At 46.0% G+C, this 13,596-nt stretch overlaps 1 protein-coding gene across 1 annotated transcript; it reads right to left on the bottom strand.

Annotated features, from left to right (window-relative positions):
- Positions 1 to 9: 9 nt before the first annotated feature.
- LOC103801863 (T-cell surface glycoprotein CD1e, membrane-associated-like) lies at positions 10 to 1,112 on the bottom strand (the record flags this gene model as incomplete). The annotated part of the gene is made up of 3 exons (XM_009074303.1): positions 1,034 to 1,112; positions 450 to 707; positions 10 to 291 (listed from the first exon to the last, which is right to left on the bottom strand). Coding segments are annotated over exons 1-3 (619 nt in total), but the record flags the coding sequence as incomplete, so codon positions are not given.
- Positions 1,113 to 13,596: the final 12,484 nt, after the last annotated feature.

The raw sequence follows: 13,596 nt of genomic DNA, 5'->3' as shown, positions 1-13,596 counted from the left end.
TGGTCTCACCTTGTCTCTCCAGAGCTGCTCTCCCGTAGTTCAGTAACACCTCCATGTCTTCAACACAGGTATCATTGAAGATGATTTCCACCAGCTCACTGAAGGTGGTGAAGTTCTGGAGAACAGCCTGGACGTACCGTGCCAGGTCGGTGTCCTGGGATAGGGTCCAGCTGACATTGTCTGTGTTGAAGCTGAGGAAGTCCTGTCCATTGTAACCCACATAGGCAAAGGCCCGGGAGGTCCTGTTGGGGTAGAGCTCACAGCCTGCCATGCATTGGGCCACAAAGGGGTCTGGAGGGGCAGAGAGGAGAGAGAGGTTGCATGAGGGGCTGCAACTGCCTTCCTGCAGACATGGTCAGTGTCCCCTATACAGTGCCAGCACTGCCAGATCCTTCCCCAGTTCCCAGCACCTGTTCAGAGAGGGGATGCAGTGAAGCCTGGATACTCACAGGGAACATCCCTCTGCATGGCCCCTTCATTGATCATGTTGCTGAACTGCTGCAAATAGATCTTGAGCAGGTTATCAATGGTGTCCCAGTCACTGCGGGGCAGGGCTGGGCGCACCCAGGGCTGGTAGAAGTGGATGGACCATGTGTGCTTATCAAGAGAACCGAGCTCGATGTCTTGCAGAAGGCCCAGCCCCTCCGTGTACACGAAGGAGGTGTTTTGGAAGGTGGTAGTCTGGAGCAGCCGGACAGTGAAGGTCTCTGCACAAGACATAGGTTGGCAGGGAGGAGATGTGAGTGGGAAGAGAAGGCCAGGGAAAGTGGAGGGGCTGAGGGATGCATCCTTGGGGTTGCAGGGATCCATGGGTCCCACATAAGCCCCCTACAACCCTTGGCAGCCCAATCTCCTACCCCCTGCACTCACCTAGGGCGGCTGCATCCCCCACCAGGGAGGAGCTGTGGAGCCAGGGGACAAGGATGGGTGAGGAAGCAAGTGACCAAGACAAGTGGGGAGCAGGAAGCCTCTCACCCATGGAGTCACATGGGGGCATAGGAGCAGGTGTGGATGAGCCAGGGCTCCCACTTACCCTCCAGGTTTGCCCATGTCTCAGGAAGGAGGAAGAGGTTCAGAAGGAGGAGGAAGAGGCAGCAGCAAGGGGGCTGCATGGTGCCAGTGATGAGGTCCCAAGTGTGCAGTAGTGGGTGCCACAGCAGGAGGCTGTGACAGATGTGGCTGCAGAGGTCTCCTCAGGTTGGCTCTGCCCGGGCAGCTCCGATGGTGCTGATGGTCCTGGCAGCCAATGGAGCTGGCAGTGAGGTTTTGAGGAGGGCTCTGAGGTTCCCACTTGCAGTGGGCTGAGGCATCCTGAATATGGCTGTGAGTGCTGGGGGAATTTGGGTGTGAGCAAGGTCATCCCACTGCCTACAGGAGTGGGCCCTCGTGGCTGCAGCAGCACCTTGACAAACAGGGCAATGTGGGTGAATTCACCCTTTTCTACCCCCCTTTCAGGCAAACATGTCACCTGGCCATGAACTGCATTCACTGCCCCGATGGGAGGGAGTGTCCCTTGCTGCCACTCCTGCCTGGCATGTCTGACCCTGCATAGAGCAGACACTGCCATCGACTCTGCTGCCAGGTGGGTTCACACTGACATGGCTCTCCCTCACAGGGGAGGGGTCCTGCTTCCAGCCAGGACAGGTTTGACTTCTGCAGCAGCCAGGGAGGGCACACAAGGACCCTGGGGTTATTCACTACCACCTCATGCCAAGCAGAGGGGACAGAGGGAGGGGATGTGGGTGCCCTTGGTTCTGGCTTCAATTTGGTCATGCAGTGTTTGCATTGGGGAAGTGCCAGCTCCATGTGGTGAGCGATCATGTGTGAATCCTTTGCCTATCTTGTACACTCTGCTATTAATATAGTTGTTGTTACTGTTCATTTTCTTACTTCATTGATTCTTTTAGTTAATTGTCCTTATCTCAACCCGTGATCTTTACCTTTTGCGCCTCCGGTTCCCTCCATGCCACCGCAGGGCAGGAGGTGAGGAGTGACCGAGTGGTGCATGGTCTGGGGGGTTTCAGTGGGAACACTAAATCAGGGAATACCACTCCTAAACCATGGCAGGAGGTAAACCCTGTTCCCACCATATGGCTTCACATCTGGGCTCTTTGTGCCCCAGACTGTGTGCCAGTCCCATGCCTCTTTGTCACCTCCCAGCCATCCCACAGCCAGATCACACGGATGGTAGAAGCCAGTGATGCAGCAAACCTGCAGGAGCAGAGCTGCACCAGGCACACACAGACCATGGCCTTGGACACTCTGGGGTGGGGGTGGGGGGTGAGTGATGGAGAGGAGGTGATGGTGATATCTTTTGACCCCCCCGAGCACTGCTGGCCTGATCCTGGGTTGAGGTGATTAAGAGTTCAAGACTGGACCACAGGGTCAGGGATGGGGACAGGCAGGGCTGGAGGAAGCAGCTCCTCCAGGAACTGGGAGGGTGGATGTGCTGGAGCAGCTGTAGTGTGATGGTCCCCAAAAGGAGAGCTGGGCTGCAAGGCCTGGAAGGGACTGTATCCCACTGACAGTCATCAGATGCTTGGAGCAGTGGTACTTGGCTGGGCAGGATCCTCAAGCTGGAATGGGGATGGGACAATGGTCTCCTCACCGGGGCCCATTCCAGGGGGTTGCAGGTGGATGAGCAACTTCCCCCTTTCCATGGAGCTCTATCCATGCCATGGGGCTTGGGAGTTGCCTCTCTGGTTTCCTATACCCCACACTGCTGGGGAGCACCAACTCTGTCCTAAATAACCCGGGGAGGGCCTGGGGCTGGGCTTGACACTCCCCTTTCCTTCTCACCAGCTTTGGTGCAGAAACTGTCCCCATCCCCAAGGGTCTCCTGTGTGTGGGAACAGTGACCAGTGCTGGGGGGACAAAGGGGCAACCAGAGACATCTCCCCCCCACAATATCCCCAGTCCACTGCTCCTCCCTCAGGTGCAGTTTCTCTTCCCTGTTCCTGGGGGTGCCTGTGTTGGAGGTGGAGGCAGAAACAAAACCACAGCTGAGGGGAAGTCTAAGGGGATGCACCTTGGTAGTGTCCAAACACTGAACCCCTTCCCTTCCATGGAACTGTTCCATAGAGAAGTAGGGATGCTGTGGTGTCCTGGTAGTTCCAGAAATGGCACTGACTTCCCCTGCAGATCAGCTTGGCATTATTCATAGATCATCTTGTCTGCTTGGTCTTTGCTCGAGCTACATTAATTTCACATAAGCTGGAGACCTGATTCTTTGTCCTCAGTGATACTAAGTTATTTTGTCCTTTTAGTGAAATGTGGTATTTTTTCCACTGGCTTGAGTGACCCAAATGATAAGCTGGTTTTATAACCATTGAGTAAACTGTCCAGCTAGTAAAATTGGCTTTGATCCACTGACACCTTTTAGGCTGAGAAGGCTTATGGTTTCAAAATTATTTTTCCCAAGAATGGGACGAATCGTACCTGAGAACTGCCTGCCTCTCTCCACCAGCTGCTGATGGACCCTGGGTGATGAGACCCATGCAAACTGTGAACATGCCTAGTGGTACACAAGATGAACTTCTTTGTTTCTACCCTTTCCTGGTTTTGCTGTTTCACTATGCCTTTTTTCTGTTCATGCAGAGAGACCTAAAAACACCTAGACACCAAAATGAGATGCCTCAGGGTCAGAGGCTACTTACTGTATTTGATTGTGTGTAATGCTGCAGCTTGCCCTGTTTCTCTAATTAGCACATACTAAACTTTGAAACAGGTTTAGTAGTACACAGTACTTCATTGCTTCCCTCATATTTCCTGGTTAAAGTTTGCTAGCAAACACAGAAACTTAAATATTCAAAATTGATTACTTCACAGTTATGAAAGACACCTCAAGGGAGAAACTGGCATCAAGAAGCAATGTAGATCTTTTTTCTTCCCTGTACTCTCATTTAGGACCACAGAATTGAAGAATGATAGGTTTAGGTTGGAAAAGACTTCTAAGCAGCCAAGTACCTGCACTGTGGCTGACACAAACCGCAGTCCCCGAGCCACCCTGGATCCATGCCAGCATGTCATGTGCAGGAAACTGTTCCTGTTAGGATCATCATGCCATATTTCTGTGCAGGATCTTCCTTGCAGCCTTCTAACGAAACTTTAATGTCAAATGCATATTGTAGCAGCTTTGTGAAGAACAAGCAATGTTGATACTAAACAAAGAAATCCACCTTAAAAACACCAAGTGTTCAAGTGGGAACTGACTTTATTCCTACCCACTCCCTACCAGTGCCTTGCCCATTGCTCTCACTCTGTCTTGTACTGTCAGCTGCATCCTGACATGCCGTAGCAAGATGCTCTGCCCTAAGCAGGAGTAAACCAAATCAACCAGTACCCTATTAGCAGAAGTGAGAGGAGATCATGCTGCATTTGGTGTTGAAGGATGCTGAGATCAGACAGACTCATCAAGTTAAATATTCTGGGGATATGAAGAATAATGTTTCCTGACAGGATCTGCCACCAGTGAGGATGTGGCAGACACAGCTCCTGATAAAATGACAATGTCAATAGCTTATCTGAAGCTGCTGAGCTGACACAGCTCACCTAGCAACACCTGACTGACAGTCCATGGCTTTATACCATACAAGACTAGTCCTGCTTTTTAATGGAAGAGTCTTCTAAAACACCCCTTCTGGGAGTGTGTGTGGAGATTCCTGCCTTGAGTGGGGCTGCCCCTCAAGGTCACTCCTTGAGGCTGAGTAGAAGAGATTTGCCCACAGTTGTTCATATGGGTAACATCAATCTCTACTTAGCAATTATCCAGTTAGCTTTGAAGTGATTGATTTAATAAATAGAGCACTATACTAGTAGTTATCACTATCTATAGTATGTAGTACAGAATTCTGATTAAAGTATCTTATTCTAATAGTTATAATAATAAATTTAAATAAATACGTATTTTAGTCATACAAATTCATTTGGTTTGCCATCCTTAATCCTGCAGGACAAAGTCACATAAGGGCTCAATTACACCTAACCAATCCTTTAGACATAATCCATTGACCACATCTGGGGCTGGGATTGGATCCAGGAGTACCCAGATCCTCTCTGAGTTTAGGGGATCTTTTTTGTGCCTCATGACTCAACAGGAAGGTTTCCCAGATAACCCTTGTCCAAAGCTCCCATTCCACCCTTGACATACCCAATTCCCATCTGTTTGCAGAATGATTCTTGATTCTCTGTTATGCATGTAAAACTCTTACATTTTCCTATTTCTGGATTTCATTCTCAATTACTTTTCACACCTCTCTGTAAAAATCTGTTTATTATTATTATTAACTCTAATAATTTCCTCTCCCTCTTGTAAGACAGAGGGCAAAAGTGTTCACAGTTTGAGTTTCACAAGCCACTTCACACATACTTAGGTGATACATTTAAATTTTGCTGTCAGCCACTACCAACTCCTCACCAGCAGCAACTCTGCCAACCAGCATGAGTGCCACAAGTACCCCGGTAAGTGTCTGGCTTTCACCAGCATTTATGGGATTCCAGGAGGAAAAGAGGGAAGAGTTCCCCCAGGAAAGAGCAGGGCTTGTTTGTTTCTGCTTGTTCCTTTTCAAGTAACCCTCCCCTTCCTTTCAAAAGAAGGCCACTTGCATCAAGAACAAGATGCTTTCTTAAGTTAAAAGAATGCCTATCCCCAGCTAATTAAAATAACACACAGTTCAAAGTTGATGCTTGTTTTATTAGAATATCACATAATGTTAAACTCACAATTTATGACACTCAAGGATCAAGATCTTAAAGTCTGTTGCTCTATTTTCAAAGAGTTGTGAAGAAAACTTGTGAAGAAAAAGGTGTTCTAACCCAACATCTTCAGAATGTCACTTTGAAAACATGAACAAAGTAGAATTTCATTTAAAGCGTTTAACAGCTGAGACAAGCAGTGTGAAAAGCTGAATTACAGAAGAAAACAATGCAACCCAACATTCATGCTAAAAATTCACCTTTCCCAAACAATTAGTACTTCCAGGTCACTTCTTTCCACCAAAGAGACGCTGTAGTGGCAAAAAGATGATGCTGGGGAAACAACAACAAAAAGAGCAGATTAGACTTCAAATACTACTCTGAGAATTGGGAAAAAGGTAATTTCTGTCCAACAGAAAGACACAGTGCCAGGACAACACAATAGAAAGGGAAAAAAATAGAAGAAATAAAGAATACCTTGTGCCCTAATGGTCTGGTCTTGGTCATTAAAGGGACAGCATACATTATGATTAGCAAGGAGTCACTTAACAAGTTAGTTATTTAGTTCCCCTGTTAGAAGGAGGAATGTTTATGTCCCTTAGAAATGGGTCTGGAGTTGGCACTTCTCAACTGAGCAAAGCCACTTTGTGTAAGGGCTGTGACAGAGGTTCAGTGATCCTCCCATCAGCAGTTTTTCCCCAAAGACAGCTCAGAAGAGTAACACTGATTGGGAATGCTGCACCTTACAAGAGATAAAAGGACATCCCTAAGTGTTCCTTTGCTTTGGAAGACTTTGGTTTAATCACAGAAGAGGTCTTCATCCTCTGAGATGATGCATAACAGCCTGACTGCCAGAATCAGTCTCTGACAGAGGCTTGGACAGAGCCAGGACTGCACCTGCTCATCACTGTAGGATTAGTACCTTCTCCAGAACTTAGAGAGACCTCTTTCTGCCAACTCCACATTTTCTTTCTTTCCTGTTTGGTCCATTTGCTGCAGCAGGTGCATTGCACCCTCAGCCCGATTGTCTGTTGTTCTTTGTTCAAGGGCAGATTCCATAGGTTCCCCTGTAACAAACAGCAGCAAGACAAAACCACAACCTTGCCCACTCCACTCTCCCTGCATACCCAGTGAAATGAAACAATCCGAGAACTTCTTACTCACAGAAACTCCCTTGGTCACAGTCCTCAGTAAGAGATGCTGAGCTAAACTCCCATTTATTTTCTTTGGAGGAATTCTGAAAGGAAAAGGAACCCAAGAACTGTTACATGATGCAAAATTCTGTTGTACAGAGATTTTTGTTTGCTTGCTAGCTTAGGTGCTAAAAGGCAAGGTCTACTCTCTTGTTCTGTGGTTTTGATGGTTTTTTTCCTGCTACTATGAAGACTATCTTCAGCAAGATATTTTACCCCTCCCAACTCAGGACACTCACAGGCCTAACATAAAACTGGAATTCTTTTAGAAGACTTTCACACACCAGCTACTGAAATAACAGTAGCTATGGCACAGGCAGAGATTTCAAAACACATGAACAGAGGAGCTGTGGGAAACAACAGCTCCTGGACAGTACAGGCCTCCAGTCATTAGCCCTGCTAAGACACAGTCCTAGGACACAGACTAACTAGGAAGGGCTAAAAATGAAAAGTGCCAGAAGCAAAAGGTAGGCTAGGAATACCCATTAGGAAGGTGTAAAACATGTAAAAACACAACAACAAAATCAGCAGGTAAGCTTCTTTAAGAGAAAGTAAAGCCTAACAGAAGAACAGATACACTCCCCAACAGTGTTTTCCTTGCACTAAACAAAGAATCCCAGAACCATTAAGGCTGGAAAAGCTCTCTTAGGATCTAAGAGTCCAACCACTAACCCAGCACTGCCAAGGCCACCACTAAACCCTGTCCCCAGTGCCAGTGTTCTAAAGTATGTATGATGTAGACATATTTCCTTTAACAAGACCCTTCCCTTCTTGAGAGGATACTGCTGATAAACTGAGCAAGAGCCTTGGAGGAACAATCAGAAGAACCTCAAGAAAGTACAGGAGCTACTGACATGCTTTCCTAAACCTAATCTTTCTTCTCATACCGAATACAAAACAAAACCCACATGGAAAGCATCTCACAGAAGTACTTGGCTCTGATCACCTAAAAATTGCCATGATTTCACACAGTGCTCTTGGCACCTGGTCTGGTATTCATCAACACAGCAGTTTGTGTCTGGACATCCCCCTCAGTGTAACAGTGCCCTGACTTGTGCAAATATCAGGGACAAGTCATGGTGGCACAAGCATCTCTTCTGGAGAAGGTTCTTTTCACCTAAGGTGATATTTGCTGAGTTGATGGTTCTTTCATCACAGTTCCAGTTTACCTGGAAAGAGCTCAGGACATGCCCTGCCACGTTGGCTGACACAAGAGGAGGTTACAGTGATCTCTGCCACCTGCCATGTTATTTCTCAAGGTCCAACCTGCTAACCTGGAGCTCCAGCTTTCAAGGACTCTAATGTTTTGGAAATTCAGCCACTGTACAAGGAATGGAGGCATTCTGGGGACTGCGACTATAGTGATGTGGGGAAAAAAAAAGCATCTTTCAGATGATGACCCTTATCCCACCAACAGAGTGTTTGGAGAACCTGAGGAAAGAAGCCAGAGAGGGCTTGTGTAGACACCTGCCACCAATCCTGCAAAGGTAAGCAGAGGTGGGGAAAAAAGTGATACAAGTTTTAGAGACAAATAAGCCTGCTTGTTTTGGAGAAGTTCTTCTTTACTGAATGATCCCCAGGAGTTACCAGGTAATCTTTTTCCTATCCTGAAATCCAAAAAACCTGCCAGAAACCCCTGTTTTGAAAGCAACTTGAGAGTTCCCTTGTGGGAAGAGAAATGAGTTTGCCTTCCTGGAAAAGACTCTCTCCAAAGAGCTCGAGAGGGGGGAAAGGCCAGGAAGGTGATAGTGTAGCAGGGATTTGAACTAAATTTAGAATGGGTATCCAGAAAATGGACAAATTGCTCAGGGACATTTGAGAGGATGGGATACAGCCAGAACACAGGGGTAGGGAAGACCCTGTTACCTAAGGGGTGTGCCTAAGAGCAGCTCTGTCAGAGCAGCCTTGGAGCTTGTGGGCTAGAAGAGAAAGAATCTTCTCCACCTGACATGGTCTTTGGAGAACAATGCATTTAGAAAGCAAATGCTGTGCCCTCTGGAACAATCCTGTCCTGAATCTGCCTTCTGGGGCCATAGTGAGAAAAGTCATGGCATTGTTTCAGGAACAGGGAGATGCCTGCATGGCCATCACAGAGAGAAAGGACACTGGTGGGGAGTGGCACGTGCTCACACCAAAGCTGGTGTGAAGGTGATGTTGCCCCAACACGCTGTTGGCCCTTTGTGGCTCAGCATAAAGGGCATCTGAGGTGACAGAGAACTAGAGTCTTGGAGACAAGTCAGGGCATCCCTCAGGCTCAGCTCTGAGAGACTCAGCTCAACCCCAAGCTCACAGCCTGACAGTCAGAAAAGCTTGTGTTGCCTCCCTGTAAAACTCATCCCTTTGCTGAGTCTGGTGAGCAAAAATTAGCAATGTCTCGATGCAGGGGAAAAGAAAAAAAATTACCTGCAGGCATTTTTATGCTCACCACTTTAAGGGTCAAGGACTAAACAGGTGCTGTTGCCTCTTTCTGAATATTCCATAGCTCACCTTGTCAAATCCATGCTCTGCTTTACTCTTCTGGTGAACACACTCATCTCCAGTTCTAAAAATAAGTCAAGCAAGTAAGAACTGAGTTTACAAAAAGTCACAAAAAGGAAGTAATTGTGTAAATGGCTACTCCAAATATTTCACCAGAAACCAGGACTTTAGTACCTCTAGCCAACAAGATATATAGCCTTAATCTATATTTGTACTCATGTTCCAATATGCACTCATTCCAGTATTAGGCTTTCTGCTTTTCTACTGATTTATTCACTGTTCTAGCCATAACTGCTAGGGCAAGATACAGGACCTAGAGGGAACTGCCAGACTGCATCATGAAATAGCACTTTTTGACCTTGTAGTTTGTAAATCTACAACTCACATGTTGGCTAAAAGAGATCAGAAAGCATTCTGAATCCTGGGCTTATTTATCACTCATTTCCAGCAGTTTTATTGTGACTAGAAACAGAGTGGTGGGATTAAAGGACTACATTTGTATGAGCAGGAAAAGAACTGGCCTCCGACTTCTCCCGTTAAAATCTCTATATGAAACACATTTGGGAATTGGACAGGATTTAAGGCAACAAGGCAGATGATTGGACACTGTCTGTACATGGGAGGGGAAAGCTGTGCATAAACACTTCTGACCACAGTGATGGATCAGGGACTGTCTGTCACATACCTGTGAGGATTCAGTACAGACATCAATTTTCTTTTTTTAAAAGCTAAACCCCATGAAGAAAGAATCCTGCCAGCCTGTAACTAATAGTGGGCCTCTGAGAGGGAGTCAAGAACTGAGCCTGAAGTTAGTCAGGAGCCAGCCCTGCACCCTTGCACTGAAAGTGGCCAACACCACCCTGAGCTGAATTAGGCAAAGCTCTGCCAGCAGCTTGAAGGGCAGTGAGCTGCTCAGGGCTGCTGAGGCTCCTCTCTGTCTTTTGGGCTTTTGAAATATGAGGAAGGAACAAGAGACATTAAAAATATTGATGGGTGACTACTTTGGAGTCAGCTAACCTGTCCACACATGACTGTGGGCATGAAGTCTCTGCTCTGACTTCCACTCTCCTCCTCTTGGCCGTTCCTTCCACTACAGTACTTTCTGACATGTGATCTCTCTTCCTGACCTTCAAAACATTGCAGCCTTGGTATTGATAACAGTTCATTTTGACTTTTGTCTTTCAGAACAAAATTCAGAGTTAATATTTCACAGAATTGTTCCTGTTCATACAATGAAAGCCAAAAAAGGATTCAGGAATAAGATATTCACTGGGAAGCCATCCAGAGAATTATACTCAACAGTTTTAAACAAAACACTGCTTTCCAGGACATCCTATTTGCTCCATCTTCAGAAAACTGCCTAGGAATGTAAGTAGTAGCAATGTAATGCTAGCAGAGATTAAATAGACAGAAAAAATCTTGGGGGGAATTTCAACAGGACATGTTCATTAATTCACTCCATCTTCACACACTTACCCATATAGAAAACAAACCTACCCTGAGCTCTCATGAAACAAAAACTTCCCAGATAAATTAACTTTGCTGTTTATGACATACACAGTAGCTAGGAAACTACTTAATTACCCAGCAATGTTGACATCACACAGCCTTTTCCAGTGAAGAAACCACTGGACAGCTCAGCTGGAACTGAAGTCCTGAGACAGGACTGCATTCCAAGCCCACTGGAACTGCCTGACAGGAAAGATTTCTCTCACCTTGGATGGTTCTAGGTGACAATTCAGTTCCACTTTACACTGACTAACTCCTAGGAGAACTGTAGCATTGCCTATATATATACACACATTTATTCTGCTTCTCCAGAATACTTAGCATATAAATTCAATATATAACCAAAACAAACACACAACTTACGAGCGCATCACTGTCTTTGTTTCCTTCTTTACCTGTAACAGAGGTATCAAACTTGGTGAATATTTAGACTGGACTTACTTTAACCAACTGAAAAGTACATTTTTGCATTGCACCTCATCTTTCAGGAACAGTCTGGACCTGCACATGATAGGCTGAAACAGAAAATCTGCAAATTCAGCTCTTTCTGAACCAGAATTCCTGGCTATGAACACTAGATCTGGATGGGGTGGGACAACTGCTTATCTTGATGAAGTGAAAGGAATCTTCAGAAAAGAAGGGACTGAAGAACGGTGAGCATCAGGCTGTGCTTTGGGCACCTGATAGAAGATATAAGGACACCTGGAGCACAGCCTCCAGGGACTACTAGCCAGCTGTAGGACACATGGGATCCACATGTATTTCCCCTGGAGAAAAATGCCCACCAACAGAAACCTGAGACATGAAGTCTGAAAGTAACAGTGCTGTAGGCTGTGCCTAATTTTAGAATAGCAATAAATACTGGAGCAGGTGCACAGTGAGTGAACTCTCCATGGTTAGAGGTTTTTACATCCAAACATGGCATGTTTGATAGGAAATGCTACAGGCAAGCAAATGGGTGAGACTAAGAAATGACTAGTTAGCTATTTTATAAAGGGCATCAGATTATGTGCTAAGCAGTCCTAAGGAAAAACAGCAACTTTTCTCAGGGCCAGATAATCAGAACAGGAAATAGTAAGAACACTCAGTTTTCACAACAGGGGAATTTAAATGTAGAGTCCCACAGAGGCCTCAGCTGGGGCCTGAGGCAGTTCAGGGAATCCACAGAAAACCTGGGAAATGAGACACTACTGGGGTGACAACGTTTGCTAGTTACATAAAAGGCATTATTCCCATTATTACTACCATTATTTAGAAAAACGGATCCATTCTTTCTTTAGCAAAATAGCAACAAAGAGTGTGAAGTTCAATGTCAACAAATGTAGTCAAGCACAAGGAAGAAAAACATGTTCCATATGTATGTGCTGGCTGCAGCCCAGGGATTGACATTAAAGAGCAAAGGTTGGGAGTCACGGGGCACTGCTCCAGAAAGTATCAGCTGAAGAGTCAGCAGTGCTTGAAAAGGCAAAGAGAAACTCAGGAAATTTTAGAAAATCAATACAGTAGAGCACTCACTGTTATGCTCCATTTCAAACCCATGGTATGGTCACACCACATGCAGTTTTGCTTTCTCTCATTCAAAGATACAGTAGGTGAAGGGAAAGGCAAGACATAGGCCATGGATGTTTCCAGAAATTACCCAAACACGACCACAGTGACTTACCACAAGACACGGCCTGCTGGAATGAGTTCAATTCCAGATACAATGTGCAAATGTAGGGATAAGGCACGAGACTGACATTCTCATGTTTGAACATCATCTTTGATACTCTCTCCCACTTAGTCAAATCTGAGAAGGATGGTAAGACTTAAAAACACAGCAGTAACAATTCAAAGGAGCAGGAGTTCTGACAATACCTTCATCTAAAGCTTCAAAAGTCACACTACGCTGCACAAGTGAGAAAATACAACCTGCAGCTATGAACTTTGTGAGAAGACACCAGTAACACATTACAAGAAACACTCATCCAGGTGATACTGCCCCGTCAGGCACTTCCAGTAGGAGTGCTCTGTTCCCTTAACTCTATTTGCCTTCAGTCTTGACACCCTCCTAACCACAACATGCCAGGCTCTTCCAACCCTATGAATGAAATCTAACTAAAAAGGAACCCTTGAAAAATTTATTTAAAAATTGGAAAGGACTAGGACTGCCAGGAGCAGCATCATTACATTTACATCACAGTTCAAGATGGGGGCAAAAGGTAACCGAGAGGACAAGCACCACATGTAACAGCCATTCCTTCACATGAGTGCAGTTCTGACACCCAGGGGCTCACACCTGCAAGAACAAATGGTACTGGACAGCAGGCCCCTGACATGCCTCTGACCTCGTGGAGAGACAAGTAAAACGAATACTGTCAGTCCACATTTGCTAGGAGATGCTGACTTCCCAGAGACTGGAGATGGATCCCAAAAGTTGCCTAGATGAAACACTGAGACACAATCAGTTCCTTTAAGGGATGAAATGGCCTGGGGTTTTGGCTTCAAGGACTCCCACAGCTGGTGATTAACAGCTGGAGCCCAACACACTGACTGCAGGAACACTCCTCACACCAGGCCTCTGAGCTCACAGTTCTTTCTCTGCAGCACCTGGTGCTGGCTGAGCATCTGGACAGACTTCGACGTTCTGGACATACAAGTCTGCGCACCAAACACTCCTCAAGCACACAGGCAAAACTGGCTGAGCTTTAGAGAAGCAAACCAATAATGTTGCTTGGGTTTG

Source organism: Acanthisitta chloris, unplaced genomic scaffold (genome assembly GCF_000695815.1).
Source record: "Acanthisitta chloris isolate BGI_N310 unplaced genomic scaffold, ASM69581v1 scaffold33600, whole genome shotgun sequence".
Lineage (NCBI taxonomy): Eukaryota > Metazoa > Chordata > Aves > Passeriformes > Acanthisittidae > Acanthisitta > Acanthisitta chloris.
The sequence above is the reverse complement of the archived record's forward strand: the minus strand, read 5'-3'. Positions and strand labels throughout refer to the sequence as shown.